This window comes from Xiphophorus maculatus, chromosome 1 (assembly GCF_002775205.1).
Source record: "Xiphophorus maculatus strain JP 163 A chromosome 1, X_maculatus-5.0-male, whole genome shotgun sequence".
In the NCBI taxonomy this organism is placed as follows: domain Eukaryota; kingdom Metazoa; phylum Chordata; class Actinopteri; order Cyprinodontiformes; family Poeciliidae; genus Xiphophorus; species Xiphophorus maculatus.
This window is the reverse complement of record NC_036443.1, coordinates 7,580,729-7,607,471: the sequence shown is the minus strand read 5'-3', so window position 1 is coordinate 7,607,471 and position 26,743 is coordinate 7,580,729. Positions and strand designations below refer to the sequence as shown.

Genomic DNA, 26,743 nt, shown 5'->3' with positions numbered 1-26,743 from the left:
AGTAACAGCTTATGTTGATTTGACCCAGAAAAAAGAAAGTCACAGCGATGCCCTTTTCTAAGCTGCCTCTGTATTTTTACAATTCAGGAAAGATTAAGCAGACATTTATTTGAGCTGATTAGCATTTAAAGAAAAAAAAAATACCAGAGCTTTTCTTGATGGAAATAAATTTCTTCACTCTAAACTGAAACTTAAGATAGTTTTCATCTCAAATTACACTAAACTCCATTCTGAAATCATTCAAACTGTGATAAACAAAACTAATTATTTCCATCCTGATGTAAATACTTTTGATAAACACTTCCTTCAATACCATTTATGTTGGACTTATGCATAAACAATTATTTTAATCTAAAATCAGCAATGGTTAATACTTAAATCTTAAATCACATGTTTCATGTCAGCAACAAACGTATGCTGTGTGTGGATAAAGCAAAACAGATCATACTTGTTCACAGAATTGAAAACATAAACCATAGCTGTTCAGCCGGTACAAGTAAAGGATTCCTTTGAAGTTCACTGAAGAAGTAGTAAGTTTTGTGTAGGTGATGAAGAGGAATGTATGAATAAAAACCATGTTAAACAAGCCAAAGTGTTTCTTCATCTTCATTACAAGGAAGCATTTTTGTTCACCAGAAACAAAACATGTCACAGCACTCTTTTCTTCCCCTACACACAAAGTGAATGCATTATTCTATGGCACAAGATAAAGATATGCTAATGTGAACACAAACTACCATCTGTTTAACACATTAAGAGGTCTCCAGAGTTGCCCTCCCCCCTTCCTTCTGATTTAGTCTTTTTTCTGTTCCTTCCCCTTTCCTCCCAGTTGATAAGAAGAGAAGCTCAGATCAAACCAATGTGTTTATGCCTCCTTTTGCACTTTCTTCTCCCTCCTGTTTTTGCATCCCTGGATGCAATAAACTTTATGCAACTTTTTTCCTGTTGTCATCCCTCCTTTTCTGTCTGAAGGCCTGGACAGAATTTTGATTTGTCTGCCAGGATTAGTCTATCTTTTTACTTAAGCTTCTTTTTCTGTCAGCATCAAAACCAACAGCCAGTTCTCCCTGAGTTTATGAGAATAGTCACTGTATTTGAGCTCAGTCCTCAGGTACAGATGGAATTATCTAAAGTAATAACATTTAAGGAACAATGATAATTGCATTTTGACTCACTATTGAGAATTTGGACATTTCATCATTTTGTGTTCCTGCTCTTAACCTGTCTATGAAAGGCAATATTTTCAAGAGAGAAGTGTGCTTTGGAGTCTGTGTGTTGTTAGCATTTCTTACATTGTGAGGCCCATTTTTCAATCAAATACTACGCCGTGAGGAGCCGCTGTTCCTTGTTGGGCCCAAAGAGCGCTACAAAAAGAGTAGTGCCGTTTTTGAAATTAATATATAAAACTGCATTGACTTCCATTCATTTTTCATTCAAAGTACTTGTAAAGACAGACAGACAGACAGACAGACAGACAGACAGACAGACAGACAGACAGACAGACAGACAGACAGACAGACAGTGTCTTTGCTTCTGTGTGTGCTTTTATAAAACCAAGCTAGTGACTGGCAGGGCATAAACACCACTTGGTAGAACCTACACTGCATCCCACCCAAGATGCAGAAAAGAATTAATAGATTCTTTTCTGGAATCTATTAATATATCATTCCTGCACATCCACACACAGTTCTTTATGACTAAATAAAATAAGTGCAATTTCTTGGATTTCTTTTCCAACAAATAACTTCAATTATTGACATTCCATGACTGGAAGGGCAAATATGATGGAAGATCTGATAGTATTTATAAACGGAGATCTAAAATTCTACTTTTTGGCTACGCTTCTATACAAGCCCAGAGGAACTAGCAGGAATACCGGCATGACTGTTTTCATTAATGGGGGCAAGGATTATTCTGTATTTTTTTATAGAATAAGGGGAAGCTTAGAGGTGTATGTAAAAAGTTTCTTTGAAGTTCTCTAAAGAAGTAAATTGAAGACTGAAAAAGACTGAAACCCACATTATTGCCTGAAAACAAGGAGAGCAAGAAATAACTTGGTATATCGGCCTCCTCTGTCAAAAAAAGTTCTTTGGTCCACTTCTTTGGTTTGAACCAAAAACAGAATTATGTTTTTAGTTTGGTGCAGTTTGATTTCACATTGTGCTTTGTTGCAAGTGGATTACCATTAGTAAAAAATAAAAGCCACAATCATTGCTTCGACCAACCAAAATGATGGGAGTGGGACAGATCACAGTACAGAAAAAACAAACATTGGATGTCATTTCTGTCATGAATGTTAACAGAACACACGTCCCGGTATTTACAACTGCAATACCATTTTAAATGTCAAGAGCAGCTCATTCAACGCTGCAAGCCAAAGACAATGAGATGGTCTGGGTATCCTGGCCAACATGCTGCCAAGCAACGGTGGCTTGTGAAGCCCAAAATAATAGCTCTCTTTTAATATCTGGGACTCTTTCAGGCACTGTTACAGCAAGGAAGAGTAAGACTTTCAGTAGACAACAGGAAGGCTGAACAAAGAAATGCAAAAATTGCTATGCTTTATCCTTTTGGGCTTCCAGACAAAATATTTTCAGAAAACAAGAGTCCAAAGTAAACAGCATTTTAAGCTGGATTACTTCATCAATATTCTGGATCGGACCAGGGAATGTTGACATGTATGTTTGTGCCATTGGTTTCCAATCAAGTTCTGTCACATTCCTTTTACATTGTGCATTCATTCAGCACAACCTGATCTTAAAACTTTTTACATAGTTTGTCACTTTGCACACACACAATGCACTCACTGAGATTATTTATTTTCCTTTAGTTTCACAGTGAGAAAAAAAAACATGAACACATTTTCTTATGCAAAAATCATAACAATGCCTTCCAGGAGGCAAAACATTCTCCTTATTTGACCTTTTCTTTCTGTCTGATTTGCTGAATGTTGTGGCACTTTCTTGTGTGCTGTAAACACAAACGCTACATTTTACCGCAGTCAGTGGATAAATGCCGACCTACCAGAGATCTCCTGTGGACTAACACAGCTGCCCTTGTAAAGGAAACAAGCACCAAAGTTTAAAGAGTAAGACACAGGTTTCATTTCTATTTCTCAACAACAAAGCTTCTTACAAACAGCGCCTTGCAAAAGTACTCATATCCCTTAAACTGTTTGAGGGATATGAACAATTATCACTTATTATCCTCATTATCTTCAGATAAAAGTTATCGCAAACTTATGAAGCTATCTGCTCTGATAATTTTATTATGGAAGTACCTTTGAAAAAAAGCGCTTCAAAAAAAGTCTTTTTGGATAAATTGAAATATTTAGTTTTTTTTATTTCACTTTAAAATCAAAAATGCCTATAAGAAACAAGAACGGGAACAACGTCAACCGACTGAAAACGAGAATTTCTCATCAAGGAACATCAAGCCAACAGTGTTAGATATGCATGTGTTGCCTTAAGGTTATAGAGCACGCCCAAGAGTCATGATAGCTTATTACTTAATGATGAAACTAGATGCAACACAAAAGCTACTTGGTTTGGGTTTTTTTTTCAAAATGTTCATCTCATGAAGAAAAAAAGAAAAGAAAGTTTGTCTTGTTTTGACAAATCATAATCTTCAAAGGGCTGTTTTTAATGTTATTTACATAACACGATGAAACAAGCACGGTTTTCTCTAAATTATACAAACAACTTAAACATTTGAAAAAACTTTTAAAGTAGTCATAATTGCAAACTCAACCTTTCGTGGCTTCTACATAACGAACCTGATCCTTTAGATTTGCCAGGTATAACAAGTAGAGTAATTTGAAGTTTATCGAAAAAGTAAGATATATTATATATATATATATATATATATATATATATATATTTTTTTTTTTTTTTTTTTTTTTTTTTAACAAAAAGTTTTTTTACAGGTGTTTTCTAGGTGCTTTTAGGGGAAAATGTTTAAAAGTATTGTTGGGACTAAAACAGGAAAGTAGCCGTATACATAATCTACTACAGTGAGTAAGCCTCTTACTGTTATGATTGGAAATTATTTTAGAGTTTTTACACTTTGTATAAGAGATGGGCTGACTACTACCCTGAAAGGCAAAAAAGGATTCTTATTCCCGAGTTCAAGTTCACTGCCTGAACAAAGAAAAGTCGCCACTAAAGACAAAAAGGCTTCACACTCGCCTTTAACTTTGATGAGAGCATTTATCTGCTGTGGCATTGTTTCGATAAGCTTATGCAATGTCAAAGGATTTATTTCCATCCAGTGTTGCATAAATATTTCACCAAGATCTTGTATTGATGATGGGAGAGTCCAACCACTGAGCAAAGCCTTCTCCAGAACATCACAACGAATCTTAATGGGCTTAAGATCTGAACTCTGTAGTGGCCGATCCATGTGTGAAAACAATGTCTCGTGCTAGAGTCCAGGCTTTATGCTCTCTTGCAAACTAATCAGTTAGCCTCACTGACTAGTGGTTTTCTCATGGCTACAGTTCGAATCACTTGAATTCCCTCCACATTGTGTAGAAAAATTCTTTCACTTTCAATATTAAACAGTTCTACTTTTGTTTGTCTTCGATTTGGTGTCACCAAAGGTTTAAGTGATCACTGATCTCGGTCATTCAGGTTTTATTTTTTTTTCCAGCCACATTTTTTCCTCAAAGATAATGGTTCCTCCCTATCCTTCCATTATAATGCATAATAATGCATTGGACAGTTCTCAACCCAATTTTAGTAGTTCCTGCAAACTTCTTAGATATTTTCTATGCCTCATGCATCCCAAATTATTGGGATGCAAAATGTTAATCTTAAAACAGATTAACATATTTTCCATGACCACAGGACGCTTTTCCACATATCTGTTAACCCTCTATGGCATGGCGTTGCCCTCAGGCAACAAACCACATAGCTGTACCTCACATTGCTCCTTTATTTTATTTTTTGGGGGGCATGATTTTTGACATATTTTTGTCCAAAAAATAGTTCTTTTATGAATATAGTTTTTGTTTGATTTGTATTTCATTTCTCATAATCAGTGTAGACAATCTTGGTGTTCTAGACCAATGTTACCCTGAGGCAACAAACCCAAATCTGGTTCCAGGAGGTGTCAGAGTCCGATTTTATGATTGACATGTAATTAGGGACCACCAAGCTCCCAAAGAATGCAGGAAAATATTTCTTCCCCACAAAAATAAAAAGTCATGCCATAGAGGGTTAATCAAATGTGAGAAGTTACTTATTGTATCAACTGGGGTTAAATAACTTACCTATTTGTTCAGTTAAATTTGGGTGGTGACTTTTTAGGGGTCATACTGTGTATTTTTTTGAACGGAGCTAAAAGACTTTTCCAATTGATAAACCAGAACCAGTGCTTTATGCAAATCATGGAGGAATACTGTGAGGTGTTATGCCAATAGCACTAACCTTGATGAGCATCTCAGACTTAGTCACGCTACAGAATATGGTGACGACAGGAGGCTGCCATCTGAAGAGGAAAGGAAAGGTGCCATATGGGCGACACAAACTTCAATCAGTTAGTGCTTTGGCAGAGATGTTTTATGTCACTGGAGTTTTCTTCCAGTAAAACATGTTTTGTCATGATTTACTGACTGCCGACAAAACATATCTCATAAATAGGTAGTCATAGTCAATTGTAGTCATAAATGATTTTAATTCAAATTTAAGCAATAAAACTAAAAATATGTTTTGGAAGCCATGAAGCTACGTAATCAAAATGTAAAGTTATGAATCAGTTCACCGTATGAGTTGGACAAATGAACAGATTGCGGTGTACCATTAAGTCATGGTAAAATCCAACCATGTGTCAGGAATTATAAATATTAAGAGTGGACTTAAAGCTGATAAATCAGTGTGCAACTCATTGTTAAAACCCCTGTGAGAGCTGCAGAAATTTAATAAACTGAGGAAAGTCTATGAACAGCTGTCAGGAAGAAAGAAACAGCATTAGCCAATTATTACATATCAAAGCAGGGATTATTTACATTTTTGTTAGTCTCCTTTCAAAAAGGTGTATATTTATATATTCCATGCAACTATATACTATATAATGTTAACTCTGCCTTTTCATTCTGTCAAATGTCTATGAACTAGTCCTGATGGGGTTTTAGAATGAGATTTGTTTTTGTCTGTCGATAACTTCAAATATTTAAAAAAAGTCTGAGAGTAGGTCTCAGTAAAGGTCATGAGAGTTATTCTGAATGCAAAAGAATGAAGAATGATGTAGAACTACAATACTCACTGTAAAAAATAATGTCTTGACCAATAGGTTTTCATACAGACAATGTGACAGACACCAGCAGCATAATGATTATGTTGAATGCTTGAAATTGGACTATGATAGGAGATGTATAACAATTTATGTTTATAATTGTGTCACTGTTATTAAATTCAACTTTTAACCTCAATTGTAGCTGCAGCACATCAACAATGTACTTTTCCTTCTCTAAGGCCAAATTGTATAATGTTGAACTTATTACAAATTAAATAAATAAAAAGTTTGACCCTCAGGGATTTTTTTTCCCTTCAGAATTCTTTCACACAATCGGGAAGGAAACTACCACCATAACAACAGATTCACTTTAACATCATGCAGTCTTTAGACATAAGACACCCGAGTATTTCACAGTGAAAAGATAAAAACCATGCACCTTTGCCACAGTGGATGAAAGTTAAAGTGATAAAAAGGGGTCTAAACCATCTAAAGGTAAACAAGAATACCAGCAACATGACTCGTAAAACAGAGAAGCAGCATTCCACTAAACAACAGGCTGACACTGAATAATTCAGAGAGCATAAGAGTCCGTTTGAGAGCAAGCTTTCTAATATTCATGTGACATGATAGCCAAGACAGGAAGTCTGGCTCTCGGTGGGCACAATGTTATTCACACGGTAAGGCACAGCAGTGTTTTGTAATTCATAGCCCTGGTTTTAAGCCAACCATTGACATATCAAAACCAACCATGAGCCTCATAAGTAGCTAAGTAGTTAAAAAAAAATTCCCAAATTTTAAATTAAGCTGAATCAGATATTCAAGGACAAAAATCATCTCTCATCCAAAGGTCTGACAATAACTTTCCAAATCTGGAAGAGGCAGGCTACAAGCAGTTGGCTTCTCTAAGCATGGTATAGCTAAAAATGGTGAATCAAGAGGTATAAGCATTTTAAAAGTCATTTTAAAGTAAGCAGTCATTTATTTACTGTCCTAAGCATTTGCCATCTTGACTTTGAATGATATCACATGGCTAAAGATAATGTGGATGTGTCTTTTTCCACCTCAGAAAACAAAAGAAGCCTTACCACCTTGGAAATAGATGCCCCTAAATCCTGCATGTATTAATCTAGAAAAATGATTGCCAAATTATTCTTACAGTCAACTGAGTCCTTCAGTGAGGGGTGGAGGAGGCCTCTTGGTGATCCATGGTGTAGATTCAGCCTATGGAATAAAGTGGAACAGATCTTAAAAGCAGGCCTGCAAGCTATAGTAGATCTGACAATCTTAATTTAGCACTTGACCCGTTTTTAAGGGCATTGCACCGATTGCATCATTAGGAAAGCTGGGGATCAAAGTATTACATTCGCCAGTAATCAGATAGGTTGTGCTTCTCATGTCTTAGTCTGCCTGCTTTCAGCCAGAAACGGTTACTGTTGAGGTAGTGCTCTGCATAATTAAGAAGCCTTGCTAAAAAGACAACCTTCCACCTTCTTAGAGTCCAACTGAAATACAGTTATTTAGATGTTCCTCCAAACCTGCTATCATGCAGAAGGAAATCAGTTATACATGCTGTAATGCAAAGGTAATTTAGGTTGCAGTACAGTTTGTGGCAAGATAGCTGCTTTCACCAACTGCCGTCTGACAGGGGGGATTTGGGGTCAGTTCATCTAATGAGAGGCTGACTGAAGAGGCAGCAGAATGACAGGAAGGACTAAAAAATTAGAAACCTATCAAATACTATTGTAAACAAAAACCAACATGGCAAACACAGTAAGACAGCAAGACAATGAAAATCATGTAAAAAGCTTTAAGTAGGACATAAGGCTTATTGCTTCCCTTCAAAACTATTAGGAGAAAAGTAAATCAGAGTGAATTTTGGTTCTCCAACAAGATACTGATCATTTTTGTGGTCACAATTTTTCACAATATTAACGGTTGTAACAATCACCAACAAAGACAATACACAATATTAGGTTTACAAGAACAAGAACAGTTTTTTTTAGGAAAACTAAGAGTTGCCATGTTTTGTCTGACCCCGCTCTGTGATTCTTCATGGCTAAGTGTCTCTTGTTCCTAATCGCTTCCATTCTTTCAGTGATTTGCAGAAGTAGTCTGCAAGCCTAAGTGCTTGATTTTATTCACCAGTTGCTATGGAAGGTATAAGAATACCTGAATTAAATTATTTGAATGAGTGATGGAATACCTTTGGTAAAAGTATGACTGTTTCCCTACTTTCCACGATCTGAATTAGTCCCAATGGCAAAGAAAAACATAATTTTTTTTTTTTGTTGTTGTTGTTTTCATAAATAGAATAAAGCTTTTGTAAATCTCAAAACTGTGTTTTTGAGAAACAATTTAAAGTAGAGTCATCTACTTCTAGGTTTAGTCTAAGGTTTTTAGATTGCGAGCTAAAAATTGTCAAAAGAAGCCCAGATTCCTTAAAACATGCCTTTAGTTCAGCACCAATTAAAAATCTAAAGGGGAACCCACATTGGGATCGCTGCAGTTCCTCTCATTAATTGATGTGGGTGAATTGGCCGGAACAGACCAATACTGGACTTCAGTCACAGATATCTGAATGGAAGAGGTTCAAAACCTCTCCAGTGTCTTGCAGCATCAATCACTAACCAGATGCTAAATAGAAAATTATATAGCAGCAATCTTTGCAGCCATTAATAATCCTATCTCTTTGAAGAGCTTAAAGTTGCTCTTAACAGGTGACTTTTTTCCATTGTTTTCTACCTGATAAAGATGCAGTCATATAAATGATTTAAAAGTGCAGAGGGCACCTTACATATGTTTTTAAAATCCATGTTGTCAGCCAAAACAGGGCATCTAAGCTTAAAGCATTATTTTATATTAATAACTCATAACAATAGCTTCATCTTTCCATATGAAGTTCCATCCTCTTGGTGGCAACGTGGCATTTTTAGAGACAGGCTTCAGTTTAACGTCATGTTTTAATATTGTGAGCCTATAACCTTCTCAATATTAAATGTGTCTGTTATCATGCCAGCTACATTTAATTAAACTGTCCAACACCAGAGCAGACTGAGGTGGCTTTAAACCCCACAGGGATAATAGCATTTCTTTCGTGGATGCTGTGAAAAACTCAAATATTAGAACTATTTTTTACAATTACTAAAAACATGTACATTACAGGACCAAACAACCTGGCTGGACAGAAAGCATCAACCTCCTGCATTATAAATACACCTGTCCTTTGTGTCCTAATGAGAAGGCTCATTAATCCATGTATGTGGTAATTAAGAGTTCAATAATCACCTTCTGTCTCCATTAGTACCTGGACCCTCTGGTCTGTTGGTAAAAAGCTCCAGAATGCTGAAGCCTCTCCCCAGAGACAGATAGGAGCCGTCTGGTTTGGTTGATAGCGACACTAGCTCCACAACGACCAGAGTGCTGGGCAACAGCAAGGACGTATGCAGGTACAAAACCTGAGAAATAAACACATGGAACACCAAAGGAGATTATCTAACTTACAGCGTTTAGTCGTTCAGAATGCTTTGAGATTAATTTCCCATATCTTAAAGACAAAAGCCATACATTTGCAATAAATATTAAAGTTTTTCAAAATTAAAGACAATAAGTATACAATATTGAAGGTAAAATATTCACTAACTGTAAAATAAGAAATTAGTAAGTAAAAACACACTTTTTCTGAGATTGTAAATTGATTTGGGACGAAAAGTGACAAATCCTCCAAGACTTTCCAAGAATTCAAGGTACATATACATGGTTTCCATCTCATAATTTGAGAGGTTTCTGTTTTGCAGTTTATTTTTCGCCTTGCACAGTTCATGTTTTCTTTCATTTGTACAAAGGCCCAAATGTGCCGACATGCAGAAGAGCTTGTCTCTTAGGTGCTTTTACTATTTTGTCATTCCTGTTCACAACACTTTAAAAAAAACACTCTTGTACTGAGAATAATCAACATTAAAGCGGTTCAAGCATATTTATGACCTAGTTTTCCAGCAAAAATATTCTAATTACTGCACAGGTTCTCTTCTTTTTAAAAACTCACACATTCGGCACTGGAGCCAGCTCATTAACACCTTTAGCTGTCCATCATAATACATCTTTAGCCATGTGTTTGTGATAGTTACAGAGTACGATAGGATGGAAAAGGTTTGGTCTGCAAGGCCACATATGTTGTGTTAAAATATTAATGTCCTTGTCTACATTATTTCTGCCATCACAGAAGGGTGGACTGTGTTAGCCAAGGGCACTGATACACAATCCCATGATTTTATATGTGAGCAGGGTATATTGCATCCTTGCAATAAAGAAAACAAATTATGATCTGGCAAATAAGAATAAAGGAAAAGAATACAGACACACAGAAACGACTTGTTTTCTTTGAGCCTGAGTGGGATTGAGCACACTGATGAAAGAAGCATGATGAAGATGACATATAAAATAATAATAATGACCAATAAACAGCATGTTGAAAATTACATCAGGGAAATGACCTATAAACAAGGACAGATGGTGCACTGTCCCAGGGTACTTTGTTTGGCTGGAAGCATCAACTGTTGCTGTCATTTGAGCAGTTCAGGGACATTCAAAATAAAAACATAACACCAGTGTAGCATTTGGAAGGTAATTCCTAATATCCCAAGGACACTGCAGATTCACATTAGACATGCAATAGAATACAGTGAAAGCTGTTGTGACAAAACTGTAAGGAATTTAAGTAGAGACGTGCACAAAAAAAAAAAAATTAGCAACTTTGCTGGATCGATTTATCTCCATTTTAGTCGTGTATCTTGCTACTTAATAAAGAATATCCTTATCTTAGAAAGATGAATCAGCTAATTTTATTACAGCTGTTGCACTCTTTTGAGCTTTGATGTTTGGGACAAATCAATACGATTGTTGATATCATCCTAAAGGAACAGAAATCAACAAATTTTCCTTTCAGGATGTGGATGAGTTGCATTGACCTGCTATTTCTGTACAAGCTCAGAGATGGTAATACCTTTTGGGAGCCTTTTTGTTGTATGTGCAAGGTAGATGCAATTGTATACAGGCTCTGATGTGCTCAAATTGGAAATAATGGCGTTCCTGTGCCAGAGCCACCCTGTTTCACACAGCACAAAGGTCTGAATAGCATAAGGAGACCTATAAATTCTCTCTGATCCACTGGTTGTGGGGAACAACTCAAGTTATTTTTCTAAATCACCAACAATACCATGATGACATTGTCAGAAAATAAGTTAATCTGAGCTACCCTATAAATAAAGAAATTCTCCAAGCCCTCTGTAACTTCAGGTGCAAAAAGGTTCATATAACCCACATGTAAAATAACACAAACTGCAGAAGGGGCTTTTTTACTTCTATTTTTTTCTTTTTTTCCTTTTACAGACACCATCTAGTAAGACTAGTATTTTTCCAAATACAAGAACTTCAAAAAAAAAAAAAAAAAAAAAAAAAAAGAGTACAACATACAGAGTAAAGTTCTCCTGACGCTGTGATATAGTTTATTTTGTCTGCAATTTTTTTTTTTTTTACATTAACAGCAACGTCTCCTGCAAAGAAGATTGTTTATACAAAATATAAACAAAAGTTGTGAAGATAATACAATTAAACTCATCTCACCAAGATCCTTTATCAGTTCTAACCTAACATTGACAACAAAATCTAAGCCGGTTCTGTTCTATGAAAAATAATGTAGCAGGAGGCCCACCATGTCTTTTTCCAGAAGTGAGTTGCATATAATTCACAATATTGTTTAGTTTTTGTTTGACATGATTCTCATTAATACATAACAGAAGAAGGCAGCTCTGGTGGAGTCCCTTTTAACTCCTACTGTTCACAAATCAACTGCTTGAGATCATTTGTTTGTCAGACATTTGGTCCTACTTATCACTGTAGCCTATAGAGGAACTCAGAACTGATTCAGCGACAAGGTGTTAATGCATAATGCTATGTTTGGTTTTCATCACATTTGTTCATATTTTGGCCAAACTTCTACACTTTGGTTTCATCTGGTCTGAAGGGCATTTTCCCACAAGTCTTCTGACTTGCTTAGATCAAACTTTGTAAAGTTTGATCTAAGCTTGAGAGAAAAAATGATTTTAATGCAATATCATCAAATAGATGCTACAGATCATTTTTCTGTTTTTCAGCAAGTATATTTGTATTTGTTGTTGGCCCATAACTGTACTTCAGTTCTCAGGTGGTCAAGTCAGACAGCAGCACCATTTCGGAGTCTGGTTCTGCCAGAGGTGTTTTATTTTTGTTGTTTTTTTTATTACAAGATAGTTTTCCTTCTCTATGCCAACCCCTCCATCCCTAGGGCTAGATATGGAATGAAATGAAATATTTATCACCATGCTTTGTGTTCATTATAGAACTTCTTAATTTATGTTTCTTAATCCTACTGAAGGTAATCAAATTTGTTGGCGTGAACTGAAACATTATTATATTCATCCAAACCTTTGCTGAACTGGACTAAATTGACTTGTGTTTAACTGAAGTTTAATTTTGTTGTTCTGAATTGATATACTGAAGCCAGATTAATTCAGTTTTTATATACCTGTGCTGTTACGAGAAGTTAAACATGCAGATAAATAAAGAGTCTAAAATGAAGCTTCAGGGATTTCTGTAATTTCTCTGGGCACAGCATGCTCAAATCTAGAAAGATGGGACTACTCCTACAAAGTCTGACCTTGAATGGGTTCCACCAGTAAATATACTTTCTCAGTATAAAATTATGGACACCTGCTTGTTTGGATACAGCAGAAAGGGTAACAACAATCTTATGCCCAAGATCGCTCTCTTTTATTCTTGGCACTCATTAGAAAAGTGTCACTTTGTTAGGGTACTGTCATCGACTCCATCTTACATTCATTTCAGTCACTGTGTTCAAATGCTGCTTTAGCAGAAAGATTTGGGATTTGCATCTTATATGACTGAGTTACATAAGTCACTAAATGAAGCATCAAGCCTTCTCATCAAACCATGTCATCATAAAAAAGGGTGGGAAGTGTTCAGCCAAGTGTCAGCTTTCCATCAATGCAGGCTGCAGCTGATAAACAGCTCCAATCAATGCAGAGACATTTGACTTGGTAATGAAAGCAGATTGTTGGAGGACAAAAGCCAAATGTTTGAAGGTTTTAGAGGGTATTTAGAATACTTTGAAAAAGGCTCAGAAACAACTCCTTTGTCTTCTCATTGTTGAAAGTTAAGACAATCTCTGGCAGAATTTAGGTAACAATGAAACATTGCGGTTATTAATGACAATTCCCACAAATCTGGTTTTTATAATACAGAAAATTCATGCATACAATTGAAGAGATATGTAGTAACGTCAATGTTTTTGGGGGGGAGATATAAACTAAAATGAAAGGGATTTTTAAAGATTTCTCTTCTTCTCTATAAAGAATGTGCTCCCTCATTCTCATATGAGATACAGTGGGACAGATATCGCTGTCCCACTGTATCTCTTACTAACAAACAGGTAGTAATCAGGAGGAACGGGACATTTCCCAGTGGGCTGGTCTGATGCTTGGGCCACAAGGGCAGTTTTTCCTCTTTTTTTGTGTGCATTTCTTTCAAGTTGGTGTGCAGTCATCACACTGGGTTGATCATGTATGGTTCTCCCGCTGTCCCTGCATGTGTGCCCTCCTCCACTGGCAGATTTTGGATTTTTTGGAGGACAGGCAACTTGACATAACACACCCATATACTCGGCCAGTTGTGTTTACAAGATAGACAAGGGTGGTGTGGAGAAGGCTAGAATTAAAAACAGGAAAACCCTGGAAACAGATGCAGCTAAATTTGCAGAAGATTTTCACAAAAAGAAGCTCACAGTCAGTAAAGTAAAATGAGAATGATGAAATGGTTAAGGCAAGCTGTACTTTGCTTGCAGGTTAATGATTTGTGTGGCATATAACACAATGCTGCATATTTTAAATATCTGTATAATACAACACCACATAACTGGTAAACTTTGTCTCGTAGCCCTTCAGGCCAAAGAAAGCTAGAAGACCAAGAAACAGCCATGAGCCCAAAAGTCCAGACTGGATAGAAAGGATTACTCATTCAGTGAATATGCTCAGAATTAACATAATCAAGACTACAGTGTATAACTGTTTTTTATGAAAAGTTCCCTGAGATGCTAAATGATTCAGCTCATTATAGCTGACCTGAACTGATTAGACTACTTTGTTAAAACGGAAGATTTGTGATGAGAATTACGGCCATTTTTAAAATTTGATTTAGTGTCAGAGGCAGAGCGAGGAGCTGAGAAAGAAACTCTCATGACCAGCTCACTGCTCAGTCATATATTAATGTTTTAGGGTTGACCATATTTCTTTAAAACTACTCTTATGCAAAGGGGAAAAAAACACAATAGGGTCATTGGAAAGATATGCAGGTTGTTCTATTTTGCATTCAATTGCATCTCTAGGTTTGTACTAAACACAGAAGTCAGTTTGTTTCTTCAAAGTTCAATATTCATGACGTTTCCCCACCAATACAAACAAGGTTTTAACAGATCTGTACAATAAGACAATGCTGTGAGCTCTTGTGACTTGAATGCCACTGAATTTCTGGGAGAAGTCATTTAGAGAAATAGCTTGCATCTGTAGCAACACCAGGCGCCACATATGTCTGGCTTAATGAGAGGTTATGCTTTGCAGCAACAAAGCGGCACTTGATTCTCGCAGGGGTAAATATCTAAGAGCTGTAACTTAAGTCAAGATGGAAGAGGAGCAATATGGTGATATTAAAATAACTTCAACATGGAGGCATGTAGTATGAAGTCACTGTCAACAACCAACCTGTCAGCAGCTTTGGAAGCATTATGCCAAGAAGATTCATTTATGGGTGACATAGAACCCATCTATGACTAGCGAGAGGTGAATGGAAGTGTGAGAAAGCAATACTGTGGAAAATTAAAGCACAACAAAACACCTCAAGTAAAATTCTTTCAATTACTTTGGGTATGTACCTTCGACAGCGAAGAAAGAAATTACAGTTCTGAGTCATTAAACTGGATGCCAGTCTGCCTCTTCTTAACTGAAATAATCAATTTTCTCAAGGTAGAATGCTGTTTTATAATTTCATATCAGACTAAGATGGTTTTAAAGAAATGATTTTAGGGAAATGGAATAACAACCTGCACTGACCTAGAGCTTGCTTTTCATATGCAGCCCTAACCCATAAAAGGTTCGTTTGATTCACTATTTGTCTTTTGGTGCTAAATGAATGATTAGGAACCTTTGACACAGCTATGAGAGTATAATTTACCCCTCAACCTGGAAATACATGTTCCAAAATCAAAGTGTTAAAATGACTTACATAAAAATCATCACTAGTCTCTGGGCTGGAAAAGGACTCATATTCATCATACCACCGCACACAGTGAGCAGGATGGTAAAAAAAAGTTTGTATAAATTTCAAAAAATAATTTCTAGAGCAATGCAGCAGAGAAGCCAAACCACGTCTCCATAAGAACCATTCGATTTTAACAAGAAGGAAAGAAACAAAGGACATGTGTTTGTAAAAACCTATTTGCACATTGTTAGGTCTGATGGGGACTGGAGTAACAGTGGGCATTTATTGTATCGTTTATTATTTATTGTGATAAATTTTCTATACGAAGAATTTTGATTCATACAATAAATTCCAAAAAATTGTTCATACTGTCGGGATTGTTAACTTTACAATCAACTCCACTGTTTGTTAAAAAAAAGTATCAAGAAATATCAATAAATTTGAAAATATAATTAAATGCAGTGACTGTGTGCAGTCTAGTAATACAAATAACACTTCTTTATGTGACGGATGACCTACAGAAACATATTACAAATGAGTTTGTTTTTCCAAGAGTAATATTTGTGCTTCTGGGTCTATAAACTCTCCTGCTTAAAAAGTTGGGTTAATTTTATTGCTTTTCACACAGTTTTACTTGCAGTGCCATGAATTTGACCAACACTGTGCATTGTCTTGGAGACTTGGACAAAGATAATAAGTTACATGTATGATATACATGCTTGGATTAGCTAGTGATACAATATCCAGATTCCAGAGCTCAAGACTGACATTGCTGCACATTTTGTTCACAAATGTGGAAAAAAAGCTTCTACTTGTGGACATGAGTTTTTGCTAGACAACTGTTACGTTCACTGCATCTCAAAAGTCTATACTATGGGACTTTGCTGTCAAGTGTTCAAGTCATCCAGCTAAAATCAAAGATTCAGAAATAAAGCAAATGCTTTTGGCAGTTTCTTGGCTGCAATGCTTTGATATCGAAGTCTATATATGAAGCTCTCTAATACAAGTCTGGCAGCAGGATGAGGATGAGAAAAGAGATAGAGGAGGTGAAAGAGAAAGGAGGAGAGATTCAGCGAGTCATTTTACAGGCACAGAACCAGTGGGTATCAGTATCACAAATCCTTTTGGTGTGAAATTTTGTGACAGTCCCAAGCACAGCAGAGATGAGAGATGGCAGAGTGGATGATAGAGAGGCTAAGAAAATGACAAGAATTGAGGCTTCAGGCTCCCTTGTGGCCAATATGTCACTGGATTGCAGCAAGAGAGATAAGACTGGTATGCATACTGCATGTGTGACAGGTGAATAAAAATAATTAAAAAAAAAAAAAAGAATACCAACAAGACAAGATTTTTCAAACCAACTGTTTTTGTGAACATTATATGCACTGGGTAGTTACACAGCACTTGGAAAATTATTGATATGCAGGAGATTTCCTGCATATCAGGACTCCTTGTCAACACCACAAGTCTTTTCCTGTACTCCACTGAGTTTCATATGAAAATGATAATATTCTCATGGTTTAACATATGGAAATATCACTCCATATATATCCCAGCAGGAGGCTGACTGTAGCTATTAGACATTAAAATGTAAATGTTTTAAAGGAGGTCAAACCTTACCACAGATATCATACCAAAGAAAAAGAAAAACACAAAGCTTGAGCGATATTGCCAACATTTCTTATTTTATCTTAAATCAAGTTTGTTACACTAGCAGTCTTACTAGTTGTTATCAAAACTGGCTTCAGTTCCAGAAAATGACAATATACAGGATATAAGAAATCTGTAAACGTTCTCCATCTGATTCAAACAAAACTCTATACCATCTACAGTTTTGCCAACAAGAAATTGAAGTGCTTGCTGGGTAATTTTTTACTTTGTAACAGAGGTTTTGGTCTCCTGACATTTGCTAAACTCTGAGTGAAATGTTTCACAGTCTTTGGGTGCTGGCTGAACGGTGGAGGGGCAACAAAATGCTGCAGGATGGCAACAAGGAAAGAAAACAGTGTCTCTGTGCCAGACTTCAGACACAAAGAGGCAAAGATGGAATTGACACGTCAAAGCCAGGAACAACAAAGTACAAGACAGGCAGAATCTTTTTCTTTCCCCTCAGTCTCAACACATGCCCACACACAAACAGGCAGCGCAGACCCCAGGGAGAGCTGATAGCAGAAATATTGGGACGAGCTTGCTGTGTGTGGATCTCTTGTATGTGTGTTTTAGAATCCGAGTGTTTGCGTGTTAATGTGATGGGGAGAGGGGACAGGAAGAGAAGAAGTAGACAGGCATGGAGAAAGAACAGTCAAATACAAGGCAAGTATGAATACCCAACACACACTAAAATTGAACACACACACACAACTAAAACCTCCTTGAGGCTCTCATCTCTCTCTGTCACCTCAGCAGTAGCTGTTGTGGGCCCTTCAGGTCCTTTGATTGTGCATACACACCCCTACACACACACCCACAGTGTATAGCTGTGTATTAGGGGATGTGCCACTCCACTGTGTAAAGCTGTTAAGCAGCAGCTGCTCCACGATGTGTTTGGTCCCCGCGGAACTGAAATATTGATCAGTTCTCAAGCAAGGCGTGCAGTCTTCAACCCCATCGTCCCCATGTATAATTGAAGTGTATATCTTTTAGTGTGGAATGCCAGTTGGGAGAAGGAATTAAGCACAGAGGTAGGCTGGAGACGGGTCCTTGTGCTATGGAAGCTCCTTTGTCCATCAATCATACGACCTTTTGCACAGGCGGTTTTCATACTCGGAGAAGCGCCGTGAATTGGAAGAGAAAAGGAACAGAACAGACTCAGATTCGATCTAGGTTGATGATTTACAGCCAGACATTTATCTGAGCACTTAGCAGCTCTGAATAAAGAACAACAGATGCCTCTAGAGCATTTTGGGCAAGTGATCTTTGACACATGACAAAAATATCTGTAAACCTCATGAAAAGATCAAAACTAAAAAGACATCTATTAATAAGAAAAATCTGTTCACCTAGTTATTTTTACATCTTGACTGGAAGTTGAGCTTAGAAAAATGATTTGAATGTTTTAATTGGTGCTATCTACTTTCACCTGCTGGAAATTCCAGTGTATAGTTTATGCACAAAGTTGGTGTTATGATCATCTAGACTGCAGGTGCTAAATAAGTTAAATAGCAATTGTCAAAACATTCTTATCTTTAAGGCAATTTTGAAGACAAAAACTGGTCTTAGCCAGTATCACAAGGTGTGCCTAATGACATGGACAGTAAGTGCGTGAGAAGTTATTTTTGTTAATCTGCAATGCAATAAAAAAAATACACTTGTGTCTCAGGGCACAAATGAAATTTGGTGACACTTTCACATACTTCCAATAAACAAACTGGTTCCAATTCACGGCTTAAGGTACATAAGAGATTGTTAAAAAGCTCTGGAGTTTAAAGATACAACACTCACTCACAGAACAAGTGTAATGCACCCACAAATGCTCCAAGTAATACTGAGCAATAATACAAATGTGCTTGATCATCTAAACAAAAAACAGACAAATAGAAATGCATGACTTTTTAGAATCCACACTAAATGAATAGGCTGATATCTTTCAGCAAATCTCCATTGTTGTAGTGATTACAGAACAACGCTGAGCTGACTAACCAATGGGGTGTAAAATGTAAGCAAAGGTTAAGCCAAAGGTTGTGACTGCAACATTAAAACAACTGTACACACAGTTTGACCCTCATTTATCAATGCAAACCAATGGATTATGTGCCGTCATCCTCTGACTGCAAAAAAAGAAGCACATAGTAAATTTAAACTGACCAACGTGTGGAGACCATTCATCAGAGAAGTAGCCAAGAAGCCTGTAACTGTTTAAGGAGCAGCTATGAGGCATGTCCTCCACAAATCTGTCCTTGGCGCGGTAAGATATACAGCCATTGAAGTCATGTTTGCAATTTCTCACAACATGAAGAAGAGGGTGCTCTGGTAAGATGAGACCAAACCTAAATTATTTAACCGTCATACAAAGCTGTAGTTACGCATCACCCTGAACACATCATTCCCATACTGACATGTTGTGGTGGCCACATCATGCTGATGGTTTTCTTCAGCATGGAGAGGGAAGTTGGTCGGAGTTGATGGGATGTTGGATGGTGCAAAACAGTAAAACTGAAAGAAAAAGCTGCAAAAAAAAATTGTCACAGGAATATGGGTTCCTTTTTCAGCAAGCTAAAGAGCCAAAACATACAGGTAGCGCTAAAATGGAATGGAAAGCATGTTCATGTGTTAAAATTATGTGAAATTTAGGCTACAAAGCTGTGCAGATACACCCAAAAAGATTTTGAGTTAATGGTTTTCATACAAAGCCCTGACTCAAAGGGGCTGAATACAAGTAGATGCTACACTTTTCAGATTTTATTTTATTTTATTAAGACATGTATAATTTTCCCTCCACTTCATAATTGTGTTCTATGTTTTGTTGGGGTATCATATTATAATTGCTATAAAGTACATTGGAGTTCAGGGTGACAAATGTGAAAAGGTTCAATAGGCATGACACCTTCTGCCATGCACTGTAAGCATTAACTCCTTAAAGAAAATGTCATGGTTTTTGTTATAAAATTATTTTTTAAAAAGTATACATCTAACATCAAAAACAAATCATAAATGTATCCTAATAAAATATTCTGTTTCTTCTTCAAAACCCTTACTGCAAATGTTTGTTTCTTGCCTCCAGGTCTGTAGATTTTAAAAGTAGACTATTAAACATAACAAAAATCATAAATTCAAAAGATTATCACAGAGCAGAGTCCAACTGCAGAGATAGAAATCCCCGTAGCTACAGGACAACCAGATTTAACCTAGAATTAAAAGTTTTAACCCATGAAACAAAATTGAAGCCAAGGAAGGTTAAATATTATCTAATGACTATTCTTTCCAACTGGAATGAAACAGGGGTCCTACATAAGAACTTGGTAATCACCTGTTCCCTAAACACAGCAGCAAAGGGCACAGTTCCTTCCTACGTAACAGCTGAATGTTCACGCTTGACAAGCTGTGAAACACATGAGCAAAAAAAAATATGGTTGACTGCAAAACACAGTGTATCGCACACAAAAAAAGAAATGCAGCTGAGTTCAAAGAGATTTTCTTTTTTCCTTCAGCTGAACATGTCTTTGCTTTTAGAGAGGGTGGTGAAAAAAATGGAAAGAACGAAAGCTTCTTTGACTGGAGCTTTGTTACAGCAACAGCAGCTTCATTTTGACAACATATTGCGTGCTTTCAGTGAGTGGAAACTCATGCTTTACAGCACAACTGTGACTGAAGCCCCACTTTAAACCAACTCATTTTTATAATAAAAAAAAAAACCCAAATCCTTACGAAACAAAATTGGAGAAATTGCAGGACTGATGCAAATACTTTCCCCATCGGTAAGATTCTGTCTTCTGCTTCTCACTTCTTTGAAGTCATGTAATAAGGCTATCTGATGGCTGACGGTTATGTTGATGCATAAGCGAGTGAAGCTAAGTGTTTTTAATCACCATCTGTATCTAAGACATGCCACTCCATCTTGCTGAAGGTTTTTTGTTGTTTTTAAAAAGGCATAACCCTAGGCTTTTCTTTCAATATTCTAACAGAAAACTTTCATATAAACCTTTAGATGTACTAGTCCTAACTTGAAGCATTTGGAGACCTAGATAAACAGAGGTTTGTGTTGGTCATGAACGGAGCTTGGCCTTTTCCTCCCAAGCCCAGCTGTCGGTCTGATAATGTTGCACATGTGAGAAGAAACCACTGGTTCTCTGTAAAGGCTAGGGAGCTCAAATGGAGTGATCACAGGAAGAGACAATGCAAAAAAGATGCACATTTCTCCCTTTCCTCCTCTTGTTTCTCTTCTCTGCGTACAGATAGCACAACATTGCCCTCTGCTGACAAATCTGCAGAGAAGACAAATCTGAAGTGCAATATTTTAACTGCCATTCAAAAGATCTGAGTCAAGATATAATAAAATCTGTAGCAAATTTTATCAAATCTGCAACTGCTCCTAAAAAAAACAAGCATTCAGAAGATTTTGCAACATTAAAATTACTTTGCTTTACTACAGTATCAAACATCCTAAAACAGTACAGACAATGAAGGTTAAAAATAAACCTGTTTTGTGTTTTTTAAACAAAGGTTTGATCTTTTACAATCAGTGGTTATGATTTCTGCATCTGGCCCATAAAAAAAAACACTTTAACAAGCCCATGCAGCTCACTTAAAAAATAAATTGCATTTGTGGCAGCATCGTAATGATGTGATGAGTTCTGTTTAGGGACAAAAAAGAGGTACAAAAAAATGAAACCAAGTTAAAATGGAGCTCCCTCTCTTTCTGTCTTTAATCACTGCACATCTTTGCTTTTCTGTGGATATTAAAATCAATCCATCATGGCCTGAGTGGGGAGGGAGGTGCAATTTTCAACGTGCTAATGCAGCTTAGGAGTGAATCCCCACCCCACTGACATTATTTGGATATGAAACAGCAATTTGCCACTCATAAACACGAGCATGAGCGCGAAAGCAACGCGCCAAATCTAATAAAAAGAAGGGGGAAAAAAGCTGCTGCAGCTCTCGCCGCGTGGCAGAGAAAGGGCCAGACCTACTTTATCATCCTTATAGGATATGATGTGGTTTATATTATTATCCTGGATGGATAATGGGATTTAGATGCTGATTGGGATACCAAGTGGATTTTTATGGCGGCTATGACTATTGTGGTGGATCAAAGTAAGGCTGTGCACAGCGAAAATGCTGGATCAAACGAACATCAAGCAGATGGTGGGTTAGGGGGGGGAATGGAGAAAACTGATGGTGGCAAAATGGAAATCAGAATGGGCCATAGCTGTGACTCATTTATGTCACTGCTAAAAGATTTTTGCAACACTCTCTTTTTCACTAAAAGATGTGTATTTTACACACAAACACGCTGGAAGGTAAGGAGACAAATTTGTACCGCCCTCAGTAGGTTTCAAATTTGGAAGCTACGGGGAGGCTCTTCATTGCTCCGATCCATTTATAAAGCAGTGGGTGACTGGCCTCCTGCCTGGATTCATAGAGACATTCAGATGTTTGAGGGAGAACACAGGCACCCAGCTGCTCCCCAGATATCGGCTCAAATATAACAACAGGGAGCCTTCGGATAAATTTTCAACTACACTACATGGAGCTACATTTTATTGTTGATATTTGTTGGCTCTAAAAAATAACCCCTCTGGCAGGCAATGTCAAACTTTATTCGATTTCAAGATGTCAAAATCCTGCCATCAGTTAGACTGCAACTCTGCATCTGACTGGCTTTTTGCAGTCACAGAAAAAAAAAGAATATGTTATCAAAAGAGCTAAACATCTACTTTGTAGAATGTCACTGAAAAACAGTCGGGATTTAAAAAAAATTGTATTGTGTAAAAAAGGGAGCATTTTATTTTTCTCTTCTTCCTCCTTTTATGGCATAGATGCAATGTGTGCTGATAGCTTTTCTCAGGCATTTTAGAAAACCTGCCACTGTTCTACTATCAATCCATTCCACACTATATCAATGTTCTATATGCTACATGAAACAGTGCAGATCTGTTTAGACCAGAGCTCTTCAAACTGTGGTTTGTGACCCTCCTGGGCCATGTGACCTGAGGAAAAAAAATAATCAATAAACCAGAAAAAGTAACTTAGCCTATGCCAAGGACATGGAAATGTAAAGATTTCTGTTACCTAAAGCTACCGTGAGTAAGGAGACCAAGGGCCTGAACTTAAAAGGATACAAAGAAACTAAATTACTAAATTTAAAATATTAAATTTCCAGGTGCAATTAGTAGGCGTGTTGTGCATGCAATAGATTGCAGGCACAAAAGTGGTGCTGACCGCCCTAGTTGAATAAGGATTTTGCATCTGCTACTGGCTGGCTGTCATCATGAAGTGTTGGAGAGCAGAGTGGTCACTGAAAAAGATGAAGCTGAAACCAATGGTGGTGCTGGAGGCATAGCAATGATACAAAAATAATTATAATACACGTCCTTTAAGTATTTCAAAGTGATAAAACATAACAATAAAAACAAAAACTATTCTTTATTGGACTTACATCTGGACTGTGACTGGGCCATTCTAAGACATGCATATGTTTTGATCTAAACTATTCCACAGTAGTTTTGCTGTGGTGGCAGAAAGGTAAAGCACAACCCACATATAGAGGCCTTAGTCCTCGACGCGGCCGTCGCAGGTTTGATTCCCGGCCTGGTGATCGTTGCCGTATGTCTTCCCCTTTCTCTTATTACCCACTTTCTTGTCAATTCATTATTAAATAAAGTACACTAAATCCAATAAGACCTTTAAAAAATAACTTGATAAAAGGACTATAAAGCAAACAGTATAGTCTACGAAGACATTGGCATTTTGATGCCATAAAATATTCAACACAATCCAAGTTCCCTATCTTACCCCCTTATAAAGAATATACAAAGGTTTTTTTTGTTTGCAATTTATAATAGTATCAATTTGTTAATGCTCATCAGAGGACAAAAAAAACCAACATTGTTGACCATGAGGTTTTTGTTCAGTGGAGAAGTAAAATAAGTCATGAGTGTCATAAAGAAGCCTGACTTGTAGACAAGTTTAATTTCTCTGTAGACTTAGTACTAGTTTTTGTATCTCACATATTTGATTCTTACAACATCTTATTTAGCACTTTCAATAAGTTATGAGGAATTTCATCATCAAAGCACATCTTTCAGAGAGGACATGAGATATCGTGACATAAAAATGGTTTCTCTGTTTCCTTTGTCTAACGATGATTACAAAGTACAAAGGAGCAAAAGAATGATGGCGGAGAAATTACAGAGAATGAACAGAGGGAAACCATAGAGGTGGCTCAAAGATTAAAGCTGTGTGTTTTTGAAGATAGAGAGCTTAAAACACCAGCACGGCACAGACAAGTAGTCAGCGTCAGTCATGTGCTGCACCATGGCTGACCTGAAGATGTGGCTATGGTTCTATTTAAAACTGAAAGATGCAGAAAAACTCATTTCCATGCTGAGTGTTTGTCATTATAATGAAGAAAGCATTCTCTCCTTTGAGCAGCATAATCAGCACATCACTAACTAGAAGCTCAAAGTAATGATTTGATGAATCAATTCAACTAATCATCAGTGTACCAGAGCAGAAGTTGTGCTTCAGGCTCATAATAAGAAATTGCTCCAGAGTGATTTAAAAGTAGCTGTCTACAAGGATGTTTTTCTAAGCCTATGGCTGCAGAGCTCAGCAGCAGAAATGTCCTGAAAACAACAGAGAATGTCCAGTATCGTACAAGCAGCAGCGGTAAAGCAAAGTGATATTTCAGGGCCCACTGTATTATTTGGGTCTACTCAACTGACCAAATTACAACATTTTGAGGTAGGATGTCCGTCTGCCTGCTGAGTGCAGCTCTGAACAGGAACGGGGACATTATCTGCTGTTTGCTCTTGGCCAGGACTTTCTTGGAAAAAAGTTTTAAATCCTAATGGGTTTTACCCTGGTAAAACAACAGTAAAATACAATAAAGGAAACCTCAGCCTCCATATTTTGGGTCCGTTGCAATTACGTTTTACCATTCAGATTTTGGATATTGGCACAAAAACACTTGACTGTCACTGGGTACACCATGAAAAGATTCAGTCCATCATAAAGAAGCAATGAACATATAATTAAGGACCAATTTATAAACATTGATTTACTCAATATGTGTCTGAATAACCCCAAACACCAGTAGAGAACGCTAATAGCACAGCCAAGACATAAACTGGAAGAAAAGATTTCCTACAAGGAAGGAAGGAAGGAGTTCCTTTGTGCAATAAAGTATCTAAAACTAAACTTTCCATTGTTCTCAAGAACCCAGAGAAGCTAAGCAGGAATGTTTGACACAATTTATGTCAGTTATGCTGCAACAATTGTGCCATTCTGTCTTTTTTATTTTTAAGATGAACTCAGATGGACATGCCATTTTAAAAATATAAGTTAAATAAAAGTTAAATGCAGTTTTCAGTGATAAGATCTGGGTTTTGTTTGAAAGTTTTAAATATGGAAGTTGTGCAACACAACTTGGATCAATTTTTGGTAATCACCAAAGTGATTGCCAAATTGTTGTGATTAGTTTTGTTTATGCTCATATCACTCTCAAGAGCACAGCAGAACACAATCCAATCAGAAGTGTTCATATAAAAAGAGTTGATTTTTAAATGTTTTGAGTAGTAATTAAATAATTGCAGTGCTCAATTAACACAATTAAGATTTGAATAGGGATTGATTTCAACAAATAATCATTGACTGAATGCTTATGAAGACAACATGAGAAGAATTCATTACAGATCCTCAGAGCATTGAAGCCCCTAAATGCTTAGCACTTTGCAGCTGCAGTTGTTATTTCAGTGAAATGCGTTAAGACAAAAAGTTACCTCGTTGAAGGAAATCTTGTTGTTTTTCATTTTTTGGGATGAGCTCTTCCATGTTTTTCCAAAAAAGTGCTGGAGTTTTCCATCATACAGAGTCACTCGCAGCTGGTAGGTCACATCTTCCCCAGCTGACAGATCCTGTGGGTCAACAAAAGAAGATGGACAACTAAAAGCTCTTCTTGATGCCTCAAATAAGTTAAGTGAATTATAAATACATCATATGAACATGCAATTAGAAAGCAGGAAGCTCTAACCAGTCTGAGCTTAAAATATTTTGCAAAGTAATATGGGCAAAACAGTCGGTCTCTAGGCAAGCAAATCAGTAAAAGAAAATACACAGCCAAACTCAAAAGTAGACTTTTAAAACCACCAACTTAGGGGGCTGAATACAATCAAACAACACTTTAAAGATTGTTATTTAAAAAAAAAAATGTTCAAAACCACGTATTATTTTTCATTGACTTCACATGTATGTCCTGCTTCAGACCGGTGCATTACATAAATCATACAAAAACACACGAGCGTGTGGTTGTAATGTGTCACAACGTGAAAAGGTTCAAGTGGTATGAAAACCTCTGTAAACCACAATTTAACACGATTGTGCTTTACAATCGTGTTAAATTGTGGGTGACATTACAGGTCTTTATGATTATTTTTTCTATATGTCAAGTAAATATGAAGTGGACTGAAATACACACAAAAAATTGCTGGACCTAACTTGTTTGTTTGTTTGTTTAAAACAGTGCTCTCAAACTGCAGTCCTCGAC

At 36.9% G+C, this 26,743-nt stretch overlaps 1 protein-coding gene across 1 annotated transcript in view; it reads right to left on the bottom strand.

The window, feature by feature from the left end:
- nphp4 (nephrocystin 4) overlaps positions 1 to 26,743 on the bottom strand; it is a 174,259-nt gene that overhangs the window by 146,985 nt on the left and 531 nt on the right. The window contains exons 2-4 of the mRNA XM_014473925.2: positions 25,980 to 26,114; positions 9,523 to 9,692; positions 7,394 to 7,458 (exon numbers count right to left, since the gene is read on the bottom strand). Of these exons, the coding sequence (XP_014329411.1) occupies positions 7,394 to 7,458; positions 9,523 to 9,692; positions 25,980 to 26,114 (370 nt within the window). The remainder of the gene's footprint in view (positions 1 to 7,393; positions 7,459 to 9,522; positions 9,693 to 25,979; positions 26,115 to 26,743) is intronic.